General features: G+C 49.6%; 1 protein-coding gene across 3 annotated transcripts; it reads left to right on the top strand.

The window, feature by feature from the left end:
- Nucleotides 1–506: 506 nt before the first annotated feature.
- LGALS12 (galectin 12) lies at nucleotides 507–12200 on the top strand. Of its 3 annotated transcripts, none has more exons than XM_043972635.1 (9): nucleotides 507–632; nucleotides 5302–5387; nucleotides 5685–5904; nucleotides 6431–6550; nucleotides 6958–6996; nucleotides 7582–7608; nucleotides 8120–8208; nucleotides 10657–10807; nucleotides 11804–12200. In XM_043972635.1, exons 1-9 carry the CDS (start codon nucleotides 561–563, stop codon nucleotides 11948–11950), a joined length of 951 nt encoding a protein of 316 aa, XP_043828570.1. In that variant the 5' UTR covers nucleotides 507–560; the 3' UTR covers nucleotides 11951–12200. The 3 variants fall into 3 exon arrangements, with proteins under 3 accessions (XP_043828570.1, XP_043828569.1, XP_043828571.1); XM_043972634.1 differs by having other exon boundaries at nucleotides 5302–5390; nucleotides 5691–5904; XM_043972636.1 differs by lacking the exon at nucleotides 7582–7608 and having other exon boundaries at nucleotides 5302–5390; nucleotides 5691–5904.
- Nucleotides 12201–12811: the final 611 nt, after the last annotated feature.

Genomic DNA, 12811 nt, shown 5'->3' with positions numbered 1-12811 from the left:
TATAGTACCTGGCACATAGCAGGCATTTAAGAAATGTAGACTTGGGGGGCAGCTAGGTGGCACAGTGGATAAAGCACCAGCCCTGGATTCAGGAGGTCCTGAGTTCAAATCCAGCCTTAGACACTTGACACTTACTAGCTGTGTGACCCTGGGCAAGTCACTTGATTCCCATTGCCCCACCAAAAAAAAAAGAAAGAAAGAAAGAAATGTAGCCTTGAATTGCATTCTGAGTGTAAAATGAGAGGGTCTGACTGGATTGTCCCTAAGGTTTCTTTAAGGACTAAATCTGTGATTCCTAGGTTGGTTTGGTTGGGGGGCAGGGGGCATGGCTGATTCCCAAAAGGCCTCCCCAAGCAAATAGCCATCCAGAACTAGCCAGAGGGCATTAGGACCCTGAAGGGGGTAGGCTAGAGCAAGCGCTGGGAGAAAGGGCTTTGGGTGCATTCAGATCCAGCCCCAGGAAACAAGAGTCAATCAGGTGGGCAGGCTGATCTTGGCCTTACCAGCTCCCAATCTCAGATAGCTGCCAGGCTCTTCATTCACTCACCCACCCACCCTCCATGTGGCGAGGAGAAGGAGGTCTGGACCCCCTTCCTGACAGCTTCATCTTGCAGCCACCAATCTTTTACCCGGTAAGTAGTTTCCCTGGCTGGGGAACTCTTGGTGCCAGGGGCTCTGACCTCCCACATTATAGTAATGAATGCTGGGAAGTAGGTCAGATTTATCCCCTTCCCACCATCAGTGGTCTCTGGCTGTGGAGCATTCTCCTGTCCTCAGAGCACCATGTATACAGTGGAGTGGAAAGCACCCTGAATCTAGAGTTGGGGGAGGGGAGGTCTCCTGGATTAGAATCCTGAATCTTGTTACAAGCCACATGGCAGAGTAGGGAGAGTTTTCAGTTTGGAAGCAAGAAGAGAGGAATTTGAATCCTGACTCTAACATTTAAATGATCAACCCACTCTTAGCCTCAGCATTCTCTATAAAGTGGAGATAATAGTACTTTCATTCCCTCACCCCACAGAGTTGCTATGAAACACCTAGGAGATCTTGGTAAAGTTCTTTGCAAACCTTAATGCCAGTTAAGTTAGCTATTCTTATTAGTAGTACTATCTGTGTGACCTTGGGCAAGTCAAAAGTAAAACACCACCATAACATTCCATTATATACATATGCCATTGTTTGTTCAGCTGTTCCACAATTGATGGACTTCCCTCCTTTGTTTCCAGTATTTTGCCACAAAGAGTTGCTACAAATATGTTTGTATATATGGGTCTTCTTCCTCTTTCTTTGATATCTTTGGAGTATAGCTGGGTTAAAGGGCACGCACAGTTTAGTGATAATACAGGTATGGTTCCAAATCACTTTCCAGAATGACTGGACCCACTCAACTCCACCAGCCTTTCCAGCATTTGTCAATTTCCTTTTTTTAAGCATCTGTGGTGATTTGATGGGTGTCAAGTGGACACCTGCTCCCACCCCTGAGCTGAAGGCAGGGTCCAGAGCTGGCACCTCTAAGGTCAAGGTATTCTAACACCCTGGGGAGCCTGGCAGAGCTGGGCACAAATAGAGGTACCCTCCCCCATGCCCCTCTCCTACCCATCCAGAGGGGCAATCCCCCAGCCCATAATTTGTCACATATCAGCAAATGAGCTAAAAGTGAAACTTTGTTGATTTAAAAGGGATTTTTAAAAAATAAAAGGGATTAAAATGTGACCAACCAGTAAAAAACTGGAAACAAAGCAGGTGTCCCTCAGACTGAATAGAGTGTGGCACATAAATAAAATAGAATGTGTTTGTGCTATAAGAAATGATGACTGTAGTAGGAATATGGAGAAATAGGAGAGAGAATAGCTGTGTGAATCTGCTTCTAAGGATTTTGTGATGATCAAATGAAATAGCATATATAAAGAGCTTTAAAAACCTTAAGGCATTATATAAATGCTAGCTGCTGCTGCTGTTATGCCTCACAACTACTTGGCAAGGTAGTTGTTATTATCCCCATTTTACAGATAAGGAAACTGAGGCTACAAGATTTGAACAGCTTGCCCAGCATCACACAACCAATAGATGTCTGAGACAAAATTTGAACCCAAGTCTTCTGTCTCCTGGTTCAGAGTTGTTCCCTATATCATGCTGTCTCTCTCAGGAGATACACCCCTTTGTGATGAATCCATCAAAAGGCATCAATTTATTAGACCCTGGGGTACAGACCAAAACAAAACAGTTCCTGTCCTCCATTAGCTCACAGTCTATGGGGTTGGGGGTGGTGGGAACTGAAAAGGTCAGGCCCAAATAACTGGGCCTCCTGAGCTATGGAACCCCAGTGCATATGAGGGACACCAGCATCACCCCAGATGTGAAAGGTGGGGCTGGGTGAGAAGGGAAACAAAAATTCCGAAGAATGCTTCTTTTTTCTTTATAAGAACTTTGATTTTTCCAAAATCATGAATGCCTTCTGACAACAGCAGTGATGACATCCAGCTCTTAGTGTGTTAAGGTTTGCAAAGCTCTTTATATCCAGGATCTTATTTGATCCTTACCCCCTCTGTGAGGTAGGGAATAACACTCCTATGCCCACCTGATAGAAGAGGATCCTGAGGATCCCAGAAGTCATTTAGACTTGCCCATTGTGGCAAGTAAAACTATATGTGGTCGCCCTGTTACTGTCCCAAGCGTAGGGAAAATTAGCTGGGATTTATCATCTATTTGTTACTTAGAAATTAGAGACTACTGCACCAAGTTTGGGGCATTAAGCATTTATTAAAGTATATTAAATATTAGTAATGAGAGCACACATGGCTCTGAAAGATAGGAGAGCCTCGCTAGGAAATAGAAGAGAGAGAAAAGATAAAATGGGGAACCCCAGTGGGCTGCATCTGCTCTCACCAAGTTCCCACACCAAAAAGAAAGCCAGTGTCTGTGCAAGCTCACTGCAGGCAGGAGCAGAGCCCACCCATACACATTGTTCAAAGCTCATTGGCTAGTATCACTCAAATCTATTGGTTCACTGGATCTCAGGGTGGTTCAGTGTAGTCGTGCTGAGGTCAGAGCCCAGAGAACAGATCCTCTGGTAGGAACAAGGCTTTCAGGTAGGTGTGGTTTTGAGTGAGGTAACTTCCTGACTCTAGGCTGACCTTAAGAAAGGTCAGGCCCAGCTCTCTCAGCAGGGGCTTCTGGGAGTCCCAAAACCCCTATTATTAATAATTTTCTCACAATCCCCCCTCTCCTTTGTTAAGAAACAGGGTTTCCTTAAATGAAGCAATGAATATAAACAAAATACTTATAAAGGAGTTCTATGACTAACAATATAAGGAGAATGAAAAGAGAGAAAAGAAATTGAGCAACACATTGACAAAAACTAAAGGGAACAGTCCCCTTTAGGAGGTGAATATCACAAATCATGTATGCAATAGGAAAAGGAAAACAGGAAAATGTCCATTTAAGTCTTTGAAAGTCAAGTGGTTCTTGGGATGTCATCTGTGTATAGCTCTGGATTCTGGCTCTGGATTCTAGGCATGGTCTCAGGTGTGGTTGTAAAGCAGTCTCTCAGGTGTGGATGGAATTTGGAATCAGGTACCCAGTGAACACTGGGGATTGCCTGGTTCTCCAAACTGCTGGAAGGTTTCCTATAAAATTGATCTTAACACAATTTTAAATAGATTTGCCAATAACCAAATCAAATTATAATTCCCCCTGTGGAGAATAAATTGAGACAGTATAATATAAAAATTGTCAGATTAATTTCAATTATAATAACTTCTTAACAAAAGTGAATATACCCTTAAGTTATTTGCAAAAGAGTCCATAAGTTATGCTGATTTATTTATTTATACCTTCTTTAATACAGGACTAAGACAATTTTGATATTAATTTTAAAAAGGATTTATATCCTGGTTTCATCACTTTTTGCCTTCATGTGCCTAATTATCCTCATGCCATTATGAGAAAGTAAAGAATCTAATATAACTGGTAATAAATGCCAAGGCCAAATTCAACATCGTGTTTATCATGATACCTGAGATAATTATGGGGTTACCATAAAAGAACAGAGAAGTAAAGGAAACAAATGTTGCCAAGCTTCATGGTTCTGCAGACAACCAGTGCAATATGTGGAAGGGAAATTGAGTCAGGCTTAATCAGATGCATGGGATTGAGACATCCATGGCATCAGGAATATAGGAGGGGGAATCAAAGCCAGGTGTAGAATGAGATGGCATAGCCTGGCCATCCAGTGCTGGGGGGGGGGGGCAGGGCATGAAATTAAACCAAGAGAATCCAACCTCAGCTCTTACCAATGGCCATTCTCTCAGCCTTTCCCAAGGCAGTGCAGTACCTAGACTTCCTGCTTGTTACACGTCCTGTGACAGTTCAATACACGCTCTTGTATGTATTCCCCTCCTAAATGACTGTTATCTTGGCTGCTCTGATCTGATAACTCCGAATAAAGGCAATTAATATCTGAAATGGTAAGTTCCCATAATCTAAGGCTCATATGGATTTAACAAATGAAGATATTGATGAAAGCAAAAAATGTGAATTTGCTTCATGACTCAGAATATTATACAATAATTTCAAATAATAACTACAAATATATAGTCACAATCACATATAGTAGATGATAAATGTAAATGACTGACAGTATTATTCATTATTACATAATTTCCATCAATGCATTAATAAGTAAAATCACATCACCTTGAGAATCAATGTGAGCTGCCCATTAATCCCTTATTTTATATATATATATATATATATGTATAAAGCTTAATAAAAATATTAATACTTCTAGAATTAATTTATACTTACCATGGCAATCGATTTACCAAGGAAATACTTTATAGAATCTGATCAAATAATCAGTTGGAAAAACAAACAATTTAGAATACAGGAGAATAATACTTCCAGAATTAATATTGTATTATGATATCAAGACCATCTTGCATTGGTTCACACAGCTAGTAAGTGCTGGAGGGAGCGTTCAAGGCCACATCTCCTCTTGACTTCATGTCCAGTTCTCTTTTCATTACATCACATTGCCTTAAAAACAAATCTCCTGGGGCAGCTAGGTGGCACAGGGGATAAAGCACCGGCCCTGGAGTCAGGAGGACCTGAGTTCAAATCTAGCCTCAGACACAACACTTACTAGTTGTGTGACCCTGGGCAAGTCAACCCCAATTGCCTCACAAAAAAAAAAAAAAAAATCTCCTTCAGATGTGTCTCTCTCTAGCCTTCCCATCTCTAGTGTGGGTACCCTGCCCCCTGCCACATCACATCATGACTTTGTTTCCCTGGCTGGTTCAGGTAATCCCCTATGTCACGACAATTTTTGGTGGCCTTCGTGCTGGGAAGATGGTCATGGTCCAGGGCGTGGTCCCACCTGATGCTCAGAGGTAAGAAGGCTCAAGTCCCTGGTGTCTAAAGGGTTCCCCCATCCTCAGCAACTCCCCAGAAGGTAATGATGGGAAAGGGGGCGAGGTTACTTGCTTTGCTCCATAGGACCCAGAATAAGAACTGCTTGGCCTGAGCTTGCACAGGGAGTTGGGGCCAGCCAGGTGTTTGGGTGCTGGGCACAGGGCTGCCCATTGTCTGTCCTATTACCTTAGAGTCAAGGTGACAGCCTTCCCAGGTGGGGCTCCGGGACATCTGGGCTAATCATCATCTCCCTTCCCTCTCTGCCCTGGCCCTGCCAGGTTCCAGATCGATTTCCAGTGTGGCTGCAGCCTGCAGCCACGGCCAGATATCGCCATTCATTTTAACCCTCGATTCTACACCAATAAACCCCATGTCATCTGCAACACCCTGAACTGTGGAAGATGGCAGCGGGAGGCACGCTGGCCGGGGCTGGCCATGGGCAGAGGGGACAGTTTCCTGATCCTCTTCCTCTTTGGAAATGAGGATGTAAAGGTAATAGGTGAAGTCAGGGGATGGAAAGCCCTGGGCTGTTCTCAGTCTGGAAAGGAGGAGGAGGGAGAGGTGAGAAAGAGAAGGGAGAAAAGAGAAGGAGGGAGCAAAAAAGAGGAAGAGAAACAGAAGAGGGGGGAGTGAAGGAAAAAGAAAAGGAAGAGGAGAGAAGAAGGGAGAAAAGAGGAGAGAGGAGGGAGAGAAGAAGAGGGACAGAAAAGAGGGGGAGGGAGCAAAGGAGAAGGAAGAGAAGGAGGGAAGAGGGGGAGGGGAGGAGGGAAAGGAGGCCAGGGTGTCTAGAGAAAAGGGGGGAAGGAGTGAGAGAATGAGAAGAGCGGGGGAAGGCCAGTGTAGACTAAGGGAGGGGGAATTCTTTGCTGTCCAACTCTTGCCCTTTCCTTGAGAGCCTTCCCAGAAGACCAGGTGTTCCTGGTTAGCTCATTCCTCATCCTGAAGGTGAAGTGGGCGGGAGCAGGCAAGAGTGGAGAGAGCCGGTGGTGTCGGGGGTACCAGGCATCTTTCTCTACAGGTGAGCGTGAATGGCCAACACTTCCTCCACTATCCGTACCGGCTCCCGCTGTCTAGAGTGGACACCCTGGGCGTTTACGGCCATATCTTTGTGAAAGCCATCGGATTCCTGAACAGCAATGTAATTGGTTCTGGGAACCCAGGCCTGGGGCAGCGGGACTCTGTCCTATAGCATTGGGTGGGCAGGAAGGGGCTTTCTGGTTCCAGCTAGGAAGTATTCAGGGAGAGAAGAGGCAGAATTGCAGAGGCCAGGCTGGAGGCACAGGCTGATTTACCAGGGAGGGAGGGCAAGGTTGGGAGCTATTCCCTGGGGAGATAGGGCAGATGGCTTCTTGGGCACTGACAGGCCCTGTGGGCACAAAGGAGAAAGACCAGGCCCTGCCCTGTGCCAGGTAGCAAGTAGCCTCCCCAGGCAGAGTGAGCCCCCACACGTGGGAAAAGCCACGAGACTTTCTATGAAGTGGCCAGTTAGGGATGTTTGCTGGCCACTGCTTGCCACGGTCACCCGTCTTGTCCTTCTGTGCACAGCCCTTTGTGGAGGGTGGAACAGAGTACCCAACTGGACACGTGAGTACAAGTGGGACCTCCCAGCTCCATCCCAGGGTCCTGACAAGCAGCCAAAGCTGCTGTCCTCCATCGCAGGGCCTTGAGAGGCTAGCTACGCCCCTGCCACCCCACCCCCACCACGCCTTCCCACCCACGCCGAGCTCTCCAGGGTGGGGAGGGACCTGAGTTGGGGCACAGAACCCCGGAGGGGGGTTACTGTGTGCAGAGGGTGGCCTGATGCCACCTCCCTGCCACCCACCCCTGGGCCATTCCCAGCTTGCACAAGTCCAGGGCTGCCACTTCCCCTACTGCTGTGGTGCAAGGGGACAGGCCCCAGGCCCAGAGTCAGGCCGGCTTCAGCTCCCCGAGGGCTGGCCTTTAACTCTGCCTTTTCTACACCAAAGTCCCTTCTTGACCCAGTGGAGAAGAGCTGCTGAGCCTGGATAAGGCCAGGCTGGGGTAGCATCTGGCCCTGTCAGGACACCCAGAGGGGCTTGGGGGAGAGGGGCTGGGGGATCAGGATGCTGGGGGAGGGAGTTGCTGGGCGGGAGGGGGCTGCTGGGCAGATGAGGGAGGCACTCTTCCCAGCTCCTTTTCCCTTCACAGCCTTTTTTACTGAAGAGCTCCAGACTGGTGAGTGAGGCTTCCCTCCCATCTTGGGGAGCCAGTTGCGGGGGAGGCTCAGGGCTGAAGAGACTTGCACATGGGTTAGGGCTTTAAGGGGGATGCCTAAGTTTCTGCCCAGCCTCCTCCCTTTTCTTTGTAAGAAGCTGGCCCCAGCAAGTAGAACTGTGCAGAAAGCCTGGTGAGACTATAAGCCCCTTGAGGGCAGGGGCTACTTTTTGTTTCCATAGCCTCCACATCAGGCATAGTGCCTTGCACCTGGTAATGTTTGCTGACTAGGGAGGGTTGAGGGTCCAGGAGGTTTTCTAGAAAATCCCTTCCTTGGCATGGGTCCAGGGGGCAGATATACTCTTTTGTGGGTGGGGAGTGTTCAGTAAAAAGCTGTGGTCTTGCTTGGAGCGGGGAGGGGGGCCCATCCTTGGGTATGAGTCTCCTATTTCCCCTTGGCTCAGCTTCTCCTGGGGACACCCTCTGACCCAGGGCCTCCTGGGATCTCAGTAACTCTTCCTTGTGCTTTCAGGCAGTTCCCTGCACTTGGCCTCTTCCCCAGGGCCTGTGGCCAGGACAGGTCATCGTGGTGCGGGGCCTCGTGTGTCCCAACCCTCAGGAGTAGGTACCGGCAGGATGGAGGAAGTGAGTGGTCCAAGGGGGAAGAGAGGGAGTGAGTCCCCTGTGCGGAGCTCAGTGTCCAGGGGGGAGGGTGAATGAGTGCTCCTCCTGGGGCAGTTACAGAACAGAAGTCAGGGGGAACCTCCCACTTCAGAGCCGGCCACCCCCAGTGCTTCTCCCTTCAGACTCTTGACCATGCTAATGACTAATGTTCTGAGTGATTTAGCGCCCCCGTGAGGCAGGTGCTGGGATTATCCCCATTTTAGAGATGAAGGAAGTGAGGTGTGACAAGCCCAGAGTCACACAGCTAGTTATGGGTCTAAGGCACTTGGGGTGTCCCCTGGCCCAAGGCCTGCACTCCTTCCATAGCCAGTACTGCCCCTCTCAGAGCAAGGGACATAAATGCCAGGGTCCCCATACTTCTAGGCTCAGTGGGGTCAAAGCAGGTGACCAGTGACATCTCTTGGGGCCCAGGCCCTGGGAAGGTAGAGCACTCCATAGCTCTTGGTTTTTTTTTGGGGGGGGGCAGAGTAATGGGGGTTAAGTGACTTGCCCAGGGTTACACAGCTAGTAAGTGCCAAGCATCTGAGGCCAGATTTGAACTCAGGTCCTCCTGAATGCAGGACCTGCGCTTTATCCACTGCGCCACCTAGCTGCCCCCCCCTTTTTTTTAATCAATGATATTCTTTTTTTCCCCAGGGCAATGAGGGTTAAGTGACTTGCCCAGGGTCACACAGCTAGGAAGTGTTAAGTGTCCGAGGCCAGATTTGAACTCAGGTCCTCCTGAATCCAGGGCCAGTGCTCTATCCACTGCACCACCTAGCTGCCCCCTGTAGCTCTTTTAAAAGGAAGGTTGTCACCATGCTTTGCACAATCCCCTTGCCTTTCTGCCAGACCACATACTCTTAACCTTTATCCAACATCCCCACCTCCTGGCCCTCGGTGGAGAGACACATGTGCTGATTGCTATTAGGTTCTCCCAAGCATCATCTCTGCTTAGAGGTGAGTGACCCTGGGCTCCCTCAGCCATGCCAGGGGAATCAAGCCAGAAAGTCTGGCCACCAGGGGCTGAGGTCCAGGGCCAGCACAATGATGCCCTACCAGGCCAGCCCAAACTCCAATATCTGCCATGCATCATTCCCACATGGTGGCACAGTGGAAGGCGTGTTGTCTCTGGAGTCAAAGGCCCTGGGTTCAAATCCCACCTCCAAAGCTTACTACCCTGTGACCTTGGGAAAGTCACATCATCTCCTAAGGGCTTCAATATATTCAGCTGTCACCTGGGGGGTGAGGTGGGGTACAGACAGACTATGGAGGGGCCCTTCCAAGGTCAAACCAATGATCCTCTGAGCCTTTATTTAGTTTGGGCCTCTGTTACTGTACTGAAAGCAGCCAACAGGACAGGAAGAAAGAACATATCAACATCATAGTTACAGGAATCATTGTGTCACATATTATCCACGGGTCATTATTATTATAGCTGTCATGACCTGCTTGGCCTACTCTGTCTCATTGGACCCTCACAATGACTCTGTCAGGTAGATGCTACTATCCAGATGAGAACACTGAGGCTCAGAGAAGAAAGTGACTTGCTCAAAGTTGCACAGCGAGGAGGCTGCAGAGTCCAAACACAGCACTCTGACTGTCTCCCTCTGCCTTAAGAAACCAAATTCCATTTCTTCCCCTATGCCCTATTTCCCTTTAGCCCCGGCTGGCACAGGAAAGAATGTCCCAGACGGTGCCGAGGCTGCAATCCAAAGCACAGATTCCAAAGATTCACTTTTGTGCCTAAAGTGCACCCACTTACAAAAGGTCAATTCCTCCCTTCTTTGTGTGGGGAGGAGGGTATCTGGGAGCCACAGAAGTTCTTGGCCTCTTTGGCCTGCTGTTATTCCTTAAATCAGTGTGGCTAGAATGCCAGGTTTGGCACTACTTCTTCCCCTTAATGCCTGTGTGACCCTGGGCCCGTCCTTTCTAGGTGTCACTTTCTCTATTTAATGAGAGAGTCTCTTCTCCCTCTAAAGAACATGCCTCAGGGGCAGCTAGGTGGTGCAGTGGTTAAAGCACCGGCCCTGGAGTCAGGGGTAATTGAGTTCAAATCCGGCCTCAGACACTTAACACTTACTAGCTGTGTGACCCTGGGCAAGTCACTTAACCCCAATTGCCTCACTAAAATTAAACAAAAAAAAAAAAAAAAGAATATGTCTCGCGGTGCCTGGTGTAGACATCATGTCTTCTGTGCCTGGTTCCGGCTCAGATGGCTTGAGGAGGGCGCCTCTGGGCTCAGTGGGCACTAGCATTTGCACTATTCCGATAAGACCAGACTTTCTGCCCTCCCCACAGCTCTTACATAGGCAGGAGTCCGCCCACCAGATCCCCCAAATCTACTCCAGGCACTCAGCTAAGCGTGCTCCCTCCCTGCAACTCCCTCCCTCTTCCGTGGTCCAGATTCACACTGAGCCTACAGGACGATTCAGCCCAAAGACCCATGAAGCTCGAGGTTTCCTTTAGAAATCGCACGTTGGCCTGGATCTCCCCATGGGGCCGGAAGGAGCTGATCTCAGCCCCTTTCCTCTTTCACCCACAGCGCTTCTTTGAGGTAAGGCAGGGGCTCCTGGGACTCCAGCAAGACACCCCCTTTTCCTAAACTCCCCCCAAAACTTTAGTCTCTAAGGACGGCTGGATTCAGGGGAGGGGGAGGGACAGCGCCGTCAGCATCTCCTCCAACACCCTGCTTTTCTAGATGGGAACATGGAGAAAGGAAGCCGCTTGCCAAAGCTCTTGTCGATTTTTGATGAGACAGAACTAGGGAGGACTCCTCTGTTTTCCCTCCTGTTCCATCCGGTCAAGGTCAGCAGGTGGCTTTGGGTAGTAGAGAGAGTCAGAAGAGCTGGGCCCAAGTCCCACAGACTCTGACGCGTAATGGCTGTGGGTGACCCTGGGCAACCTATGTCTCTGTGCCCTGGACAGCTCCCTGTGGCTGCAAATAGGTTTGGGCCTGGCTTGGGAGAAGGATTCCCTCCCTCGGAGTCCCCTGCGCAAAGAAATCACTAGTCTTCTTCTATCCCGAGGCCTCCTGCTACTGCTCCCCAGTGTCGGGAAGCTGAGGTTGGGCTCTCTGAGGCCGTGCCAATGGAATGAATTGAAAACACTGAGTCCAGGCTCACGCTACTTGTCTGTCGCCTGAAGACCAGCCCAGCTCCATTAGGAGAGGGGTGCGTCCCCAAGGATGTCACAGGAGGAGGAGTTTTTCAGTCATGACAATCCTCAAAACCAGCTAAGTTAGAGGAGGGCTGCTATTGGCACAGGTGGAGGGTATAGCCACACCGGCACAGTGGGAGATCCAAGACCTGGCCGCTAGATCATCGTTACAAACATTACCGAGTAAAAGAGAACTAGAATGAGAGTCGGGAGATCTGGGTTTGAATTTTAATCCTCACACTTGCCAGCTGTAGGATGTGGGGTGACTCACTTAACCTCTTCCTGCCTTGGTCTCTTCCAGCCCCATAGCCTAGGATTCCTCTTACCCAGCTGGCCAGGCCCACACGCCCACCACCTCTCGGCTTCGCCCACAAGTCTCTCCTTTGTTCCCTAGGTCCTGCTCCTGTGCTGGGACAATGGCCTCAAATTAGCCCTGAATGGGAATGCGGTGGGGGCTGCCAGCCTGGGGCAGCGGGCCCTAGGGCGGCTCCGGGTGCTTCGGATCAGCGGCAGTGTGGAGCTCTACTGTGTCCATTGCTAGAGACCACCCGGGAGCATCCCTCGCCCTGGGTCACCCCGGGGCCCATCCAGCGGCAGCCTGGGCCTCTGTCAGCTACCTCCTCTCTGATTCCTGAACTTCATGTTGGCTTTTCTCCCCAGCCTGGCTTCAGAGGTGCAGGGATGCCTACCCTCCCTAAGGGCAGAGACTTTGGGCTGGCCCACAATTCCCCAGGGATGCACACCAGTCAAGAAGGTGGAGAGAACTGGCTGGCATTTTATAAGGTGGAAGGGAGGTCACCTCTGTTAGCCCTGCAAGGTTAGGCCCTGCCAGGCCTAACATAATGTTCCACATGTGATCTGAACCAGGGCAGAAGACTGGGGGACTTCACAGAGGTCGGTGGTACATCTTACCCTGCGCTCATTTTTCTTTATCCCCCAGCAACCCTCAGTGTGGTGCCTGGCGCATAGTAAAAGCTTCTTGACTTGACCTCATTCTGGGTGCTCTGCCCTCAATCTCCCTGGTTTTTGTTGGGGGGGGGGTGGGCAGGATGCAGAAACCTGCAGGCCTCCCTCCCCTACACTGAAGCCTCCTGCAGAAGGTTTCCCGCTTCTTGGACAAGAGTCTCCCCATCTCCCCCCACCCCAGCTGTGGGACCTACTCCTGTCTATCCAGAAGACACAGGTTCAAATCCTGCCCCCAATTCTTACTAGCTGTGGGACCCACTTTATCTCCGTTTGCCTCCATTTCCTCAACTGTAAAATGAGACTGGACTCAATGGCCACCAAGGGGCCCCTTTAGCTCTAGACTCATGGGGTCCTGTGAGAGATCTATAGGTGCAACCAATGAAATACGTGTCGCTTCATTGGAGATAGTCATTAAAAAGAGGTTCTATCACTTCCA

Source organism: Dromiciops gliroides, chromosome 6 (genome assembly GCF_019393635.1).
Source record: "Dromiciops gliroides isolate mDroGli1 chromosome 6, mDroGli1.pri, whole genome shotgun sequence".
Classification (NCBI taxonomy): domain Eukaryota; kingdom Metazoa; phylum Chordata; class Mammalia; order Microbiotheria; family Microbiotheriidae; genus Dromiciops; species Dromiciops gliroides.
The sequence above is the reverse complement of the archived record's forward strand: the minus strand, read 5'-3'. Positions and strand labels throughout refer to the sequence as shown.